The 17142-nt window shown below is 43.0% G+C and overlaps 1 protein-coding gene across 2 annotated transcripts in view; it reads left to right on the top strand.

The window, feature by feature from the left end:
* LOC147684077 (dehydrogenase/reductase SDR family member 4-like) overlaps window positions 1-17142 on the top strand; it is a 152838-nt gene that overhangs the window by 124069 nt on the left and 11627 nt on the right. For both annotated transcript variants that reach the window (XM_086944945.1, XM_086944944.1), the window contains one exon: window positions 11121-11176. In XM_086944945.1, the coding sequence (XP_086801071.1) occupies window positions 11121-11176 (56 nt within the window). The remainder of the gene's footprint in view (window positions 1-11120; window positions 11177-17142) is intronic.

Below are 17142 nucleotides of genomic sequence, written 5' to 3'. Positions count from 1 at the left end.
TTAGGTATTATTCCATTCGATAAGCACCAGTTTTTTAATCTGTCCAATACCTCAGCTGCGAATATTTTACCAGTGGCGTCCATTAGTGCAATTTGGCGGTAATTACTAGCAACATTTCGATTCCCTTTTTTATAAATGGGGATTATTGTACTTCCTTGCCATGATTTAGGAATTCTCCTGATACAGAAGATAAGATTAAAAAGTGATGTTAACATCAGACTCCATTCCTTAGGATTTGACTGTAGAACTTTAACCGGTATCAGGTCAGGACCTGACGCTGAAGTGTTCCTGGCATTTCTTATGTGATTTTCAATAGAGTGTGCTGTAATTTTTTCTGTTGGTGTTAGGATACTCTCCAGACTAGTTTCAGAGGTATTATTGCCAGTCTTAATTGGGTTCTCTTTATATAGATCAGTTAAATAGACTTCCCATTCCTGGGGTGGTACTGGTATAGCATATAATTTCTTTTGTGTTCCAGTTATTTTGGCTATCAGAGACCAATATTTTCTTTGGTTGTATTGTTTCGCTGCCTCTTGAATGTCCACCCAGTTTTTGTCTTGTTGCATTCTTTTATTTCTCATCTTCTCCCTTCTAAGCTGATTTTTTAACTTATTTATCTCTTGCTGTGTAACAGGTGAGTAATCTAAGAATTGTCCTCGTATAAGTTTATTTAATTTCCTCCTGTGTAAATTTTCATTAGCATTCTTATAGACTTTGTTTTTGCGTGGTTTCTCTCCGTTAAGTAGAAATCTTTTAAGGATTGTCATTATACATTCGAAGTTAATTATTTGGTCTTCCGAGTGTATTGTGGTTAAGATGTTATTTTGTAGAATCTTTCCATTTATATAGTCTAATGTCCCTGAATTCCAGAAGATTCGTCTCTGCTTTTTGTCAATTTCAATATTCCCCTTATGGTACATAATCGGAATACAAGGAGCAGTTTTTATCGACCAACCAGTGTGTAGGCATAAAAGCGCATGGTCGCTTTCTTCTGTAAAGATTACTTTTAAGTGATGGAATGTGTCCGAAATCTCTATACTGCATATTAAGTAATCGATGATAGAAGAGGATCCATTTCCACGCCTTGTGTAGGATGCCGGTCTATCACCTTCTACGTTACCATTCAAGATTAGACCGTTTATATTTGGTAATGATGCTAATAGCATTTTCCCTCTTTTATCAGCTACTTTTCCTTTTGGGAATATTGGAATAGGTAGATCTATTGACTCATCTTCATATATTTTTGCCCATTTGCCAATTTCATTATTAGAAAGTTTCCCGTTCACATCACCCACAATTAAGTACGGAGTATTGACTCGTTCTTCAATTATCTTGGATATTAAATCTATGGTTTCCATAAAAAATGCATCCTGTGTAGTGCCTGGAGGATTGTACATGTTAAAAAACAAGAGGGCTTTTTTTTGGTCGGAAATATTTGTTTTTAATATGATCTTGATACATTGAAAGTTGTCAGATTTCGAGTCAATTATTTCTTGTGACCATTGATGCTCCTCGCTTAAAAGAATAGCCAGACCTCCCTTGGCATGACCTCTGCTGGTTGTTGTAGCTGGGGTAGCATAAACATAGTAACCTTTCTGTTTAAATGAATTTATTGCCCATGTTTCCTGTATGGCTAGGATATCAGGGTTATCTCTTAGTGCTGTAGTCATTTTGTTGGATAATTTTCCGGCCATATTCCACGAGATAATCTTTAAGCAACTGTTAAACAGTGTATTGTGGTTGATGTACTTGTTTGTTGCTATTTAAGGCCTCTGATATCCAGGCCCAAGATTCTGTTGTTTTTCTGGCCTCTTTTTCCTCACGATATTGAGTCCATACATTCCTTTGGCCATTATTGACCTGAATTTTTAGAATATCCTTCCTAGAGGTAGTTCGCCCCATTTCAACATGATCAGAGGTATTTGTGGTCCAGTTGTTTGAGTAAGTATTGGTAATAAAGTTTTGGGAACAGGTCAATTTGGTTACAAAGTTCTTTGGTGGAAATATTTCAATAACATCGTATCCATATTTATGCAATATTTCTTTTTCCCTTACAATTATCCCAGGGACGACAGTTGACCAAAAAGCGACTTTCGCGATTTTTTGATTTTCTTTTATAGGAAATGTAACTAAATCTATTTCTTTACTAGTGATGGATTGTAGCGTATAGATTTGTTGCAACAAATTAATTATCCTTTCTCGATTTAACGATAGGTCATCAGTAGGAAAAAGTTCTTCAAATTGTAAGTATTTGGTTGAGGGTTGATCACCACCTTGAAGTTGCAACTTATTAGTTCTACTTTCTCTATTTGTTTGATCTATACTGTTTCTGAGAGGAACATATTCAGGTGCTTTATGATTCAGATGTTTTGTGGTCAGTGTATTTGTGGTTTCATTTTGTTCCACTACCATAGTTTGATTAGTTGTTACTTTTTCCAATCCTTCCTCAATATTTTGATCAATACTTTCGTTTTCAAATCTGATCTTACTAGTTTTCTTTTTGGTGATTCTTCTTTGCGACCTCCTCTTGCTCATTTTTCTTTTTTCCCTTCTGTGACCCTTCTTTTGATAGGATTTTCCTTTTCCAGCCTCATCTAGTACAGGTGTTGGAGTAGTTAGTTCATTTCCTTCAATGGTATCTTTTATCATTTTGGTATTTTTAATCGAGAAGATCGGATATTCTTTGACTATTGATGGAGGTTCCTCTCTAAACAATTTCTTTAGAGAATATATTCGGTCCCCATTAGGATTTTTCTGGGTCGTAGTGTTAGCTAAACATACTGATTTTTGATCGGTGGTTTGAGTACTATTATCACATTTATTTAGAGGTTTAGGAGTTGGAATTTTTGTTAGAAGGAACGATTCAGAGAGATCTTTTGTTTCCTCTTGTGTTTGTATATTTTTTGTTAATTGACTATGCTCTTTTTTCCTCTTTTCTTCTACCAAGAATTTCAGAATGCCGATTTGTACATCCAGAGTTTGGTCTGAATTTTCTAAGATGTTACTTAAAAAGGAGAGGACAGATTCTAGTATTTCCTGTAAAGTATGTAGAGATTTTGAAATAGGTGTCGCCATGTTAGTAGAGTTCATATTATCTGGCAGAAATGTATCTATTGATGCTTCCAAGTCTATTTTATGATCAGATATTTGATTGCGAAATTCCGTTTGCGGGTCAGCTGAGTTGGTTGATATCTCAGAGATATTCTCTATCGGTTTTATTCCGTTTAAGTAGGGATCCTTGATGTCAAAGAGGTGATTTATTTGTTTTACCGGTGTGTTAGGGATTATTTTAGGAGAGTCAGATATGAATATTTGAGGTTCCTGTGTTGAGCAAAATATCTGAGGTTTTGATTGGGACCCTTGATCACTTGAGATTGAGATAGACTGTGCATCCATAATAGGCAACTCAGAAGTCTCTTTAGCTGGGGTATTTTCCATTGTTATAGGCAATTCACAATCAAGTAGGCAAGATTGATTTTTTGAAGTAGGAGCTAAGAAATAATTACTGATAGCTGGTGTACCAATTAACCGACTCTTTTTCACTGCTTTTACGGAACTTTGTCTTACGGCTTCCTCTGTACCCATTCTCTTCATAAAGATGGTACGCGATCTTAGTTTTTTATATGCCATAAATAATTATCACGATCAGATAAAGTATATTGTAAATAATTACCGTGATGATATAGGATATGTTGTTTATCAGCGTCGGGAGTCGGTGACAAGGACTGTTGAGTAAAGGAGCTTGTCCACGGTTCCGCAGATTTCTCTTGTTGGCAGGGACTATACGTCTATCAAAAATTTTTTAAATCCAAGTATTAGAATCACTGCGGATAATCAGAAGATGGAATAAGGGGGGGTGGCCCGTCCTGTCCTTGAGCGTCCTTGGACGGCCTAAGACGGCCCGCCCTTTGTCCGGGCTTCGTTCCGGGCTTGGTCCCGCGCGCGTCCCGCGTCGCGGGAGGCAACTCGTTTTTCTACGTTTCGTCAGGGGCGTGTCCGTGGGCGTGTTGCCTGGGGGAAGAGGTACCAGCTGACCCCAGCAGGGAGTTCTGGTCCTCGCAGTCCCCCAGGTTAGGCGCTCTGTGTTTTTTTCCTCCTTGCCTCTACCCTTCAGACTCCAGCTGGGAGCGGTGGACAGAGCATGCAGATTGCAGCTCACGCTCACACCAGCGAGTCGAGGGGAGGCACAACGCGGAGAGATGATCGATGGAACGTCTGCTCTGGCGCTGCAAAAACGGGACACAATCAGCAAATTGGGATTAAGATCCCTCGCCAAACACAGATGAGCAACAGTTTTCAAATCCTGATAGCGGTGAGTGGCGCCCGCGAAGCGGGTGTCACGAAGCTTTGAACTGCCTCGTCAGGGGCGTGTCCGTGGGCGTGTTGCCTGGAGGAAGAGGTACCAGCTGACCCCAGCAGGGAGTTCTGGTCCTCGCAGTCCCCCAGGTTAGGCGCTCTGTGTTTTTTTCCTCCTTGCCTCTACCCTTCAGACTCCAGCTGGGAGCGGTGGACAGAGCATGCAGATTGCAGCTCACGCTCACACCAGCGAGTCGAGGGGAGGCACAACACGGAGAGATGATCGATGGAACGTCTGCTCTGGCGCTGCAAAAACGGGACACAATCAGCAAATTGGGATTAAGATCCCTCGCCAAACACAGATGAGCAACAGTTTTCAAATCCTGATAGCGGTGAGTGGGACATGTGTGTCCGTAACATGAATGTTAAAAAAATGCTTTTGCTGCGTTTTTAACACTATTTGCAAATTTACCGAGTGGTTCAACCACTCGGTAAATTTGACACCCTAATTGCGAATTCGCAATTTTAAAACTAATCATGCATTGCTTTTAAGAAATCGCAAATTTGCGATTTCTTAAAAGCAATCGCAATTTTAGAAATCGCAAAAATGTTGCGATTTCTAAAATTGCTTGATGCATCTCAAAAAGCATTTTTGGAATCGCAAACGGACGATTTTAAGGAATCGCACCGTTTGCGACTCCAAAAATGCTTGATGCATGTGGGCCATTATCACAACCATCTAGCCAGACGTATGAATAAAGTGTATTGTGTACTTTAGATCAGTTTTAAATCACATATTTCTCACTCACACCCTGCTTTCTCTCTTTGTGCTCATTAGTAAGGTATTTATTATAACTCTGAAAACATCCCTGATCTCCTCCCTTTAGAGAGGGGGTTGCAGCCCACACAGTGACTAGGCATCACAGTGTGAGGAGGTTCCCATTGATGAAGCATGCCATCTCTGGTGGGTGAGGGAATTCATCCAGAAAAGGGAACATCCCAATTTTGAGTATACCATCCACTTCTTTCTTTTCCTTTTTGACCTATTAGACCCAGGATCACTTGTACGACTGCCAGATTTTGCGACTTGCAAATTGCGACTTTTAGCGACTCGCAATAAGAAAGTCAAAAATTCTGAAGTACGGTCAAATGAGGCCCCAAAATAGCAATTCGTTAACAAGTTGTATTGCAACTACTGAAGTAAATTCCTTTCTGTTTCAGGTGAAGGACCTCAAAGACAGGAGAGAGCATCCAGAGTGCAGTGGGTAGTCCTGTAGCACATGCATACAGAGCAAATGAGCCCAAAGAACATCCAGACAATCCTTATAAATGTCTAACAGTGTCTGAGAAGGTAGCAGGGCATACAAGGAGGAAACTAAAGGTCTCTGAAAAGTAACTTTTATTCTTAACTGAGGAACGTTATAAAAACCACGACCAGCTATTCGGTTGTGTCGCCATGAAAGTGCCTGAGTCAGGAAAAAGGAAGATATGGAAGAACATGCAACAGAGTATCAGTGTTGTTAGAAATAGGATCTCTAGTTGGCAGTAGTTTGCACCACGTCCAAGTAGGGACCCTCATTCTAGTCAAGATAAGGGAGTTTCACGGCTAAGATAACTCCTGCTCCCCCATGGTAGCTTGATAAAATTTGTCCACATCCGTTCAGAAAACAGCCAATATTTATCTGAATAAGACAAGGCCAAAACAACACAAATCCAACATTAACAAGTAAAGATATCACTTTTCAAAGTTTAAATTAATTCTGTTTATAGACATTTAAGGATGCATTTCTTTTAGCACAAAGTACCTTGTATGTGTCAAGATTGAAGGACAAAACAGGCACAGGGGCGGTGAGCCGCCAGAAAAGCAAAGCAATGTGTCAGTTCCTTACTCCCTGGGGAGGTAATGCCTTGGTTCCAAAGTGCCAAGGGAGGAAATGCATAGGTTCCTTACTATCAGGGGAGGTTATGCGTCGGTTCCTTACTGGAAGGGGAGGTGATGCATCGATCTTGACATCAGTGAAGGAGTTGGTGTCCATGGGTGATGCATCATAAATCCAGATGTGCTGCGACGATTCCACAGCGATGAAGCAGGTTCAGCAGCAGAGTTGGACCTGTGCGACAGAGACTTTGTTGATGCAGTGCTCGAAATTCATGCTGCAGCGGTTCTTGTGATGTACTGCAGTGGAAAGCTGGGGCCTGCGGTGAAAGCCGTGGTTGATGCGTTGATCAGGAATCACGCACCGGTGCTGCAGCAGTGATGCTTCGAAGTTTGAAGCGATGTGTCGATAAAAACAGACTCTGGAAGTCGATGCATGGATTTTCTCCTTCACTTCAAAATATTCTACTTCCAAGGGTCCAGGAACTTGGCAAGTCAGGAATCTCAGCAGAAGTACTCAGGCATGTCCATTGTTAGGTGAAGTCTATGATGGACCTGAGACTTCTTAACAAAAAGCAGGCACCCACAAGCCCTTGGAGAACCTTGGAAGCAGGATACGGAAAGCAAAGTCCAGTCCTTTCACTCCCAGGACAGAAGCAGCAAGCAGTAGGCCCGCACAACAAAGCAACAGGCAGAGTGGCAGCTCCTCCTACAGCATCCAGCTCTTCTTCCTGGCAGAATGTCCTTAGTCCAGAAGTGTTCTGATTTTGGAGTGTCAGAGGTCTAATACCTATAACCGTTTCTGCCTTTGAAGGAGGCAAACTTCATAGGAAAGTCTTTGTAGTGTGTAAGACCTTGCCTTTCCCTGCCATGGAACCAGACACACTACAGAGGGGTTCAGACAGCTTTATGTGAGGACAGGCACAGTCCTATGCAGGTGTCAGGGAAATCTCCTCCCACCACTCTAGCTCTGTAAGGTCCATCAGCCGGGTGATGGCCCATCAGGATATGCAAGGCACACCTCAGCTCCCTTTGTTTGACTATCTAGAGTGAATACACAAGAGCCCAATTGTTATACTATCCCAGAAATGGATTCTACAGATAGTCAGAAACACAGAATGGTTGAGCAAGAAAATGACCACTTTCTAAAAGTGGCATTTTCAAACATGCAATTTAAAAATCAACTGCACCTAAGGATGTAATTTTAAAATGTGAGTTCAGAGACCCCAAACGCCAAATCTCTACCAGCCGCCAATGGGAAGTTTCACATATTTCAAGGCAATCCCCGTGTTACCCTATGGGAGAGATAGTGAAAAATGAAATTAGTGGTATTTCACAATTAGGACAAGTAAAACACAACAGTACATGTGCTACCTGTTAAATGCACGCCACCTTGCCCATAGGAACGCCTTGACCTACTGTAGGGGTGACTTGCATGTAGGAAAAGGGAAGGTGCTCCCACTTGCCAGGTCAAAATAGCAGTTTAGAATTGAACACACCGAAGCTACAGTGGCAGGTCTAAGACATGTTTACAGGGCTACTGAAGTGGGTGGCACAATCTGTGCTGCGGGCCCACTAGTAGCATTTGATTTCCAGGCCCTGAGGACATCTAATGCACTTTACCAGAGACTTACTATTAAATCAAATATGCCAATATTAGATAAACCAATCATCATTACAAATTGCAGCATACACTCTTTGGTACTGCTCTGCAGTGGTAAAGTGCCCAGAATCATAAAACCAACAAAAACAGGTCAGAATAAAATAGGAGGAAGAAGGCAAAACATTTGGAGAGAACCCTGCAAAAAGCGCCAGGTCCAACAAAAGTCCTGCAAGTGTCGACCGCTCTGTAGAGGAAATCAAGAAGCGCTAGGATGACATGCGGTCTTGTGCCATAGAGAGGGTGGCAACATGCCTGTGGGACTCTCAGGCAACAGGAGGTGGTCCCACAAATGTACCCCAACAATGGTGATAATGGTTAAGACAACCCTTGAGCATGAGGCAGTCACTGGATTTGAGAACCTGGACACATCTGCCCCTCCACCAGATAAGTGCAATACTACTACAATGCCAATATTACAGCCCTTAAACATGGTGTCTACATGCATGCAACACACCTTTACCCAGACATATATGGATGGCCTATGTAGATGATCAACAAATCACACATGGTGCATTATGGGAAATGTAGTCGGATAGATAAACAGTGCCGTTAGTGTCAGACATTTGCTGAATAATGGTATATAACCAATGAGAAAGTGTGTCGAACGTAACATGTTATTGATCTCCCTATTTCACACATTGAGACACCTGTGGAGATACAGGAATGGGCTGCAGACGAGGGAGAAGACCTGGGCCAGATGGAGAAAGAACAGAGTGAGGAGCCTGTAAATCTGCCAACCGCATCACATGGCCAGTCCAGCACTATGTCCATCTCTTCACAGCCAGCTTTAGAGAGGTGCAGGATAGCCAAGAGTCACCCACTCCTAGACGTAATTCAGTCACCAGTGTCCAGCAGCAAAACTCCACACAACAGCATATAGGCACCATAGGCAAGGCATGCATCTCGGTCCCAGGTGACATCCAACAAACAGGTAGTGCATGGTGGACTGGAGGAGGTAATGCCTCAGGTTCAGTGACTGCAGCAGAAACACATGTGGTTAATTAACTGACACCAGACTTCAACACTTTGACCCAGAAGCTGGCTGACAATCAGTCCCAGAAGGACACCAAAAGGGATGCACTTACAGGTGCCATTGGCCAACTGTGCACTGAGCTGGCTGAGGACAGAAGCCTGCAAAGGTGAAGAGAGAGAAAAGCAGAGGCATGACAAGGGCCAGATAGAGTCTTGCACAGGCAAGGGGCATACAACACACCAAAAGGGCCCTGCTCCTTTATCCCACTGAGAGGTGGCTACAATTTGATTGGCCCTTTTGGGGCATTTAATCTGGAAAGAACTCCCGCAGAGCAGCACGTGCCCGGGCTGCACCTGGCCGAAGCAACGGAGGGAAAACCACGCCATGCCATACATCTGACGACTCATGTGAAGACTCGGGGGTGGATCGACAGGGTGGCCCTTTCTCCCTTTCCGAACTCAGTGCAACTGGACTTGAAACAACGTCGGGGATTCTTATCGGCACAGATGGGACCCAGTGACAATGAGACTGAAAATGCCCAGTTGTTTCCGGTTCGCTCCTGTGTGCAGCCGAACGAATACCTCCGGTCCTTTGAATCTTTCAAGTTGGCGGCTGTTTGGCTGGAGAACATTTGTGTGCCTGATCGAACGGGCCAAGGCGTAGAACGGCTTATCGTTTCAAGACATTTCTTTAAGTGGAGGCTGTGCGGGACTCACTTTATAATGTTGGTACCGGGAGGAGATGTAGGCGAGTAATGAATCGCCCAATTTTGCTCGATTGTCTAATCGATAATATATCTGTAACAAGGGGAGGCTTAGAATTAGCAGGGGGGAGAGGCCAGGAGCCTGTACGAAGGCCCTCCTCCGTTTATTATTTTTAGTATTTGTAGTTTAGATGGGGCCACAGGCACACTGCTAGTTGGGGTTTGGCGTAAGCTACATGCAGGGGTGCAGGGTGGGGTGTTGCGCACGTTGTGTTTTTTAAATTTTATTTTCCTTTTTATTTACCAATTATCCTGATTCCGTTTTCAGTATTAAGGTGCAAATGTGAGCTTTATTATTCTGAATTCTCTATTTTCTACATAAAATATATGTAATTTATCCTGTTCCGGATCTTGGTATCGAGGGGCATAACGAGCGTATATATCCTGATTTTGTGGGTGGCGGGACCGGTGGGCTGCACGCTTTTGTATAGGGTGAACTCCCTTAGTTTAAATAATCCTGATTGGCTAAGAATGTTGGAGTCTCAGTGTCCTGCTTAAAGTGGCACAAGTATTCCGATCTCCCAATTGATTGAATATTTGTATGTATTTGATTGCATTGCACCTGATATGCTCTTATTGCTTTTGTTTTTAAAATTAATAAAAAGATTTTAAAAAAAAAAGATAATAGAGGATTCTGGAAAACCGAGCAATCAGGGAAATTGGCTCTGGGAAGGAACTGGAATATTTTGTACAGCCCCAGGACCGGGTGATTCATTTCATTAACTTGTATTCTTGTACCGAGGACTCCTCATGGGTTAGCATTGGTTCCTTGCTGGCTGCTAAATTAAGGAATCATACCACTCTGGAATTTGAGATCTGGGATTCTGTGAAGGCTCTCAGGACTAGGCTCAGGAGTTGGTGAGACAACATTAGGATCGTGGATATGACTGAATTTAAGGTATGATGTATGACGGTGTTCCTGGTTTCCTGGAACCCAGATGATATCCATCTTTAGCCTTCCATACTGGATAAGGTGTAGAACACATACTACTTGATGTAGAGTTGATTGGTAATAGAAAACTATCATATTTTTAAATGAAAATCCAAATTTGTCATGAAGTTCGCTGAGTAAGGGCCTGATATAGATCCCGGCAGATGGATTACCCCAACACAACAGTGATGAATAATCTGTCTACCAAAATATAAATCCCACTGTATACTATGGGAATTATATTTCGGCAGATGGGTTAACTGTCATTCCTTGTGATGAAGTAATCAGTCCGACGCGACCTAAATCAGGCCCAAAAGTTCCTCCACTACGCTACTCCTAGGTGAAGAGATTTCACAGGTGGAATCTCTTAATTTAACATTTTCTCTAGTAAGCGCAGGATTTTCAATGATCGTCCAAATTTTGATCAAGTACTTAGAAAGTTGGATTTTTTAATATTGAGTCTGGTTCAGTGTATGAATGAAGGATCAGATGCAGAACATGACCTGTACTGTTCTGTAATGCAGGGCTCCAGATTATAAATGACAGAAATTGTGTGAAACTGTGCAAACCTGTAAACAACCCTGGAAATTCATTTTATTCTGCCCTTTCTTGAAACAGGTGTGGACTAATGAATCTCTTTTGAACAACATGAAGGCACTGTATGGATTTCAAAGGTAATATATGTGCTTTTTTCTTTAGAATAACATTGGTCTCATCACAGTCATGCTTCAAGCCGACTGAGGTAAATCTCCTCCCTCAATATGAACCTCAAGTGTGGTCAATCAGTTTCATGCATTTGCTACCTGGAGTAAAATATAGCCTTTTGCTTACCTGTAACATTATTCCTTTCACTGCAGTATGGTTCATTGAAAAGACATACACAGCTTTTGTGTGCTCTTTGCATTCTTTGAAGTCACTTTCTGAGTCCTTCTGAGCTTTTACCATTACTTATAGATTCATTGAGTAAAGGATTGCTAAATTTATGCTGTATTTGCTTACCATTTTACCCACACCAATGTTGGGTGTTGTTACTAATCAACATAACAGCACCCTCCCTCCATTCATATTATGATTGCTCCGTGAAACCTGTCTTGCTTCTTAGTTTTGATATCTCAAAAAGTTGATAAATTCACACAGTTCACAGAGACATTCCAGGAGTAGTTCTGTGAAGCTTGCCAGCCACACATTCCATGTTTTGCTGGTGGACTGATTTCAATGTATCAATATGATCTCCAAAAGGCAGTTAGTACTTAGTAACTGTCCCTTTCATTTAGGAAAAACATTTCTCTGTTTGAGAAACACCTCCCATTCACTCCCAGTTTTTTTGGGGCTGCCCTTCCCCTCCATTCACACAAGGGATAAATATTTACTACTAGAACAAATCTCCACATATATCCAGGGCAGGTCTATGCAAGCCAAACATTTCTGAATGCCCTTAAACTTGCATGTCTGGATGTGTTTACCTATTAAGAAAGACATCCTCATCCCTGAAAGCTCATAGCACTCTCCTTGGAGCCGATTTTCTTGAAATTTAATATTTACAGCATCCTGTTGTAATATCTATGTTAGAAAATATATTTGTTAGTGTAAAGTCATGTTTTTTAGTACAAAACAAATGTTTGCACTTGCAAATTGAGGTATTTGTGCTACTATGTTAAACTGCTATTTAGATAAGAAAATGCCTTTGAGAAAATGCTTTTGATAAATTGTCTATTTTGAAAATGTATTACTGTCTTTATTCTGTTCTTTGTAAGAATTCCGAGATGCCTTGGCACGATAACTACGTCAGAAAGCCTAATGTGGGATATCGGCTTAAACAAAGTTACGTTTTCCTTTGCAAACTTTTCCAATATATTTTGAAAACGTTATATGTTTCAGCAAGTTTATGAAGTTTGAAAACTAATTGACAGAACACAGAAAAGCATTATTTTCAAACATAGGCAATCTTTTTTGAACTTCGTGTAGATGCAGTTTCCATCTTCACTAAACTTGATAACAAAAATTTAAAGTGTGCACAATACTAGTGTGAGTATTTACTCTTGCACTCTCATTCTACTTGGCACGGAGACCAAGACATGGTCAAAATGGGCGAATGCGTTTGGAGCTTATTTACCAAACAAAGAAAATTATTGAAAAAGTGCATTTCCCATGTTAATTCTCGTGTGTGTGTGCATATACACATACATATATTACCTACTGGCGGTCGCCAGTAGGTAGTTATAGTTAGGACCTTGTTTCTATTCAAAAAGCATTTTTTCTTTTCCCAATAACTTTGGCGCCGGTTGACGAATCTTCGCAAAATTTTCAAAACTTATGACCTGCTCCGGTAGAACCGAGGCACAAGAAAACAGAAAAAGAAAGGCGCAAAACAAGAAAAAAGAGCAGGGTAGAAACACCCTGACCACCTAGGCCTGCTCAGGGAGTCCCACAAGGACCACCAGGGTCCCCTAAGCAGAGATCGGCCTCGGTAGGGAGGCCAAGTGGCCCGTTACATTAAAAAAATTAAAAAGGGGTCAGGCCCTGGGGGATGGGGTCCATAAAATAGATAAGGAAGGGGGGCCACACAGCCTCTTAAAAAAACAAAAACAAAATAAGACCTGATCTGCCTGAGGCCCCGTCCCCTCTCAGCAAAACTCTGCAAATGTGCCCTGTGGCGCATTTTAAGTTGGGAAATTAATTCCCCTTCAATACTGGGGGTCCCTGGGGGCCAACTAGACCACCAGGTACCTCCAGTATGTGCCACGGCACTGCGTTTCAGAGAGGTGGTCCAGGCCATGCGCATTTTCTCTGCAATGCAGCTCTGCGGTGCTTACTGGAGGCCCTTGGTGGGCTAGTTGGACCCCAGGGAGCCTCAGGATTCAAGGGGACTTAATCCCCTAACTTAAAACGCGCCACTGGGCTTGTTTTTGGCGGTAGTTTTAATCCCCCTGCCCTATTATGTACTAGGGCCTTATAGAGGAGGTCACAGGTGTACCCCAACGCATAGTGTTCCCTAGTGTATGTAGGTGTTTTCACTGTATTCTAAGTGTCTTTTAGCATAGCACTGGCTCTAGGCCCGGTAAGTCAGAGCCATTTACCACCAGTACCCATCTGAAAAAGTTGTGGGCACAGGATGATTTTGGAACAAAGTCTCTTTCTGCTCCTCTGTTGGTTCTTTCTGCTCATTGCTGGCTTCTTCCTGCACGTTTCTTCGTCTTTGTGGACTTCTGTTGCTTCCTTCTGCATTTCTTTTGCTTCTTTCTGTGCTTTTTTTCTTCTTTCTTCACGTCCTACCTCTGTAGGCTAATTAGAAACTAGCATTTGAAAAGCCTTTGAAATTCACTGAAAAAAACATAGGTTTCAGGCACGTTATAGTTAGAAATTAGCATTTAAAAAACCTTTGAAATTCACTGAAAAAACCATAGGTTTCAGGCACATTATAGTTAGAAATTAGCATTTAAAAAACCTTGGAAATTCACTGAAAAAAACATAGGTTTAATGGGTGTCATAGTTAGCGGAGTCCCAAAAGAAAACGTGAGTAAAGAAAAGGGGACAGGATCGGAAATCACTGACCCCCAAGCCCTGGTCTTGGGGTCCAGAAACTGGCTCCATAAAAGAACCCCCTAAAAGCCTGATAAAAGCAGCACTGCTTAACTGCAGATCTCTCAGTAAACACTGCATCCAAATTTATCATCTACTCGAGGATGAAGCACTCGATATTTTGCTATTAACTGAAACCTGGCTTGGCGAACACTCTGACCCAGACATTATAGAGGCGTTGCCTCCTGGCTATTCACTCTCCAGGCTTGACAGGCAGGACGGTAGGGGCGGAGGAATAGCTATCGCTGTTAGAGCTCCACTGGAATGCTCCTTATCTCCCCTGACAATTGACCACTACGAAGCTGCTTCATTCACTATCACACTGGGGCCTCAACACTCCCTATCAGGTATTCTTATATACAGACCCCCAGGCAGACTGTTTGATTTTACAGCTAGCCTAGTAGAGGCTACAGCACACCTCGCCTTGAGGAAATCTAGACTCTTGGTGCTTGGCGACATGAACATTCATTTTGACGATGTCCTTGACAAAGATGCCTCCTGCATAAAAGCAGAATTACTTTCCCTGCAGCTAGCTCTTAAAAACCAGGACCCTACTCACAGACAAGGTCACCTGCTCGACCCTATATTTGGTAACTGGAATGGAGTGGAAGCGCTCCCTCCAATACCTGTTCCCTGGTCTGACCACTTTGTCATTCCCTTACAAATATGGGTGTCTGAGTCTGAAACTAGGAACGATAGCACGCAGATTTACCAATGTCGAAAGTGGAAAAACTTTAACTTAGACACCTTCATCGACAAACTTGAAGCGGCAGGACCTCCTGAAGGGTCCGATTGTGAGACCGCCTATACATGCCTTAAGAACTGTGTCCTAACTGCCCTAGACAATACTGCTCCCGTTCGTAGGTCAGTAATTAACAAGAAGATGAGAAAACCCTCCCCGTGGTTTACATCAGAACTTCAGGCTGCCAAATCTGCATGCAAAAAACTGGAACGCGAATGGCGCACTAACTTTTGCCCCACAGCTAAAAACCATTATAAAAAAGCGCAAGCGAGCTACTATGAACTAATTCGTTCCGCTAAAGCACTTCATTATAAGACCCGCATTGGAGAGGCTGAGAACTCCTCAAAGGAGCTTTTTAAAATTTTTAAAGAAATCTCTGTGGTAACTAATGATAACATAGCCCAGAATGACTCTGTTGAAACGTGCAATAATATTGCTAAATACTTTGCCAGTAAAATTACCAACATCTACGCAAACTTCTCTAATGATTTGCCCTCGGGCTCTGACTTTACTGAGAACTTGGAGATCACTCATGCTAAGACATGCCTAAACTGCTTCTCAGTCCCTTCTACTACAACTTTAACAAGTATCTGTAAAAGCATCAAATCAGGCTCCCCTCGGGATCCTGCCCCTCCCAAGATACTAGCAGCTAGCCTTAAAGTCTTAGAACCACACTTTAGACACATTCTCCAACTCTCCTTTTCTACGGCCACCCTCCCTGCGGAGTGGAAGAAAGCCATTGTACTTCCGATAAAGAAAAAACCGAACATAAGTCAGGACATCCTAGAAAACCTGCGGCCCATCTCGTTGCTACCTTATCTGGCGAAGGTGGCCGAAAAAATAGCTAACAGCCAACTCATGGCCCATCTAGAGTCAAATAATGCCTTCCACAGTTCTCAATCAGGGTTTAGGTCAGGATACTCCACTGAGACCGCCCTTCTGAGAGCGACCGAAACCTTACGGGCAAGCGCTGATGAGGGCCAGACCATGGCATTGATTATGCTTGACCTTAGTGCCGCGTTCGACACTGTGGCACATTCCATCTTGCTGCAGTGTCTGAACAAAGCCGGGGTCACCCAGGAAGCACTGGGCTGGCTGAAAGCTTTCCTCACCAACCGCTGCTTCCAGGTTCAGAGAGGCATGTACCTCTCTGATAGCATAGCCTTAGAACAGGGGGTACCTCAGGGCTCTGCCCTGAGCCCCACCCTGTTCAATCTTTACATGGCCCCCCTGGCTGAAGTGGTTCAATCGTTCGGCATTGAATTAGTTTCATATGCCGACGATACCCAACTTCTCATCTCCCTGTCCCAAGCCCCCTCCATTGCTGCAGACAACTTTAAAACCTGCATGCAGGCTCTGGCAGGATGGATGACCCAACACTGCCTGAAGCTAAATGGTTCAAAAACGGAGGTTCTGGTAATTGGAGGCAGGGATACGAGCTGGACCACGGAGTGGTGGCCATCATGTCTGGGGCCGTTACCCACTCCCTGCAAAGTAGCCAAGAACCTGGGGATCTGGGTTGATCCCAGACTCTCCTATGACAGCCATGTGCACAAAGTGGTAGGGAAATGCTTCGGGGTTATGAAGACCCTGAACCGTACCCTAGACCTCCTCCCTCTTGAAGCCAGGCGCACTATGACCCAAGCTCTAGTGACCTCGAGGATAGACTATGGCAATGTGCTTCTGCTCGGAACAACGCAAAAAAACATCAGGAGACTCCAAGTACTCCAAAATACGGCAGCACGCCTAGTCCTTAGACTCCCAAAAAGAGCAGCCTCTAAACCAGCCCTAGCCACTCTGCATTGGCTTCCCATAAAAAAGAGAGTCCTATTTAAAGCACTTCTAATGTGCTACAGGATCGTCTCACACAAAGCTCCCCCCTACATGACTGATCTGGCTATCCCCTACGAGCCTAACAGAACTCGCCGCTCTGGGGGAACTGGATTGCTTAAAATTCCCCGCATCAAGAAAGCCAGAATGGGTGGTTGCTCTTTTCGTGTAATGGCTGCCAAAGAATGGAACTCTCTCCCCATGAGCATCAGACTAGCGGATTCAGAGACCATGTTCAGAAAACGTCTGAAAACCCATCTGTTTTCCCTTTAATTTCCTCTCCTGGCCCTGACCTTTCTCCACAGCGCGGGGACACGCCGGGATGGCGTCACCATGCGCTTTATAAGCCCCTTTATTATTATTATTATTATTATTATTATTCTAGCAGGGCAAAAAGCATTTTTTGTTTAAATTTTTGCTGCAAATGCGAAGCAAAGATGTGAAAAAAGTGTGGGCTCCCTTGCTTGTTCTGAAAAGGGCCCCAGGGTG

Source organism: Lissotriton vulgaris, chromosome 11, assembly GCF_964263255.1.
Source record: "Lissotriton vulgaris chromosome 11, aLisVul1.2, whole genome shotgun sequence".
In the NCBI taxonomy this organism is placed as follows: domain Eukaryota; kingdom Metazoa; phylum Chordata; class Amphibia; order Caudata; family Salamandridae; genus Lissotriton; species Lissotriton vulgaris.
Note: the sequence above shows the minus strand (reverse complement) of the source record. Positions and strands in the feature narration are given on the sequence as shown.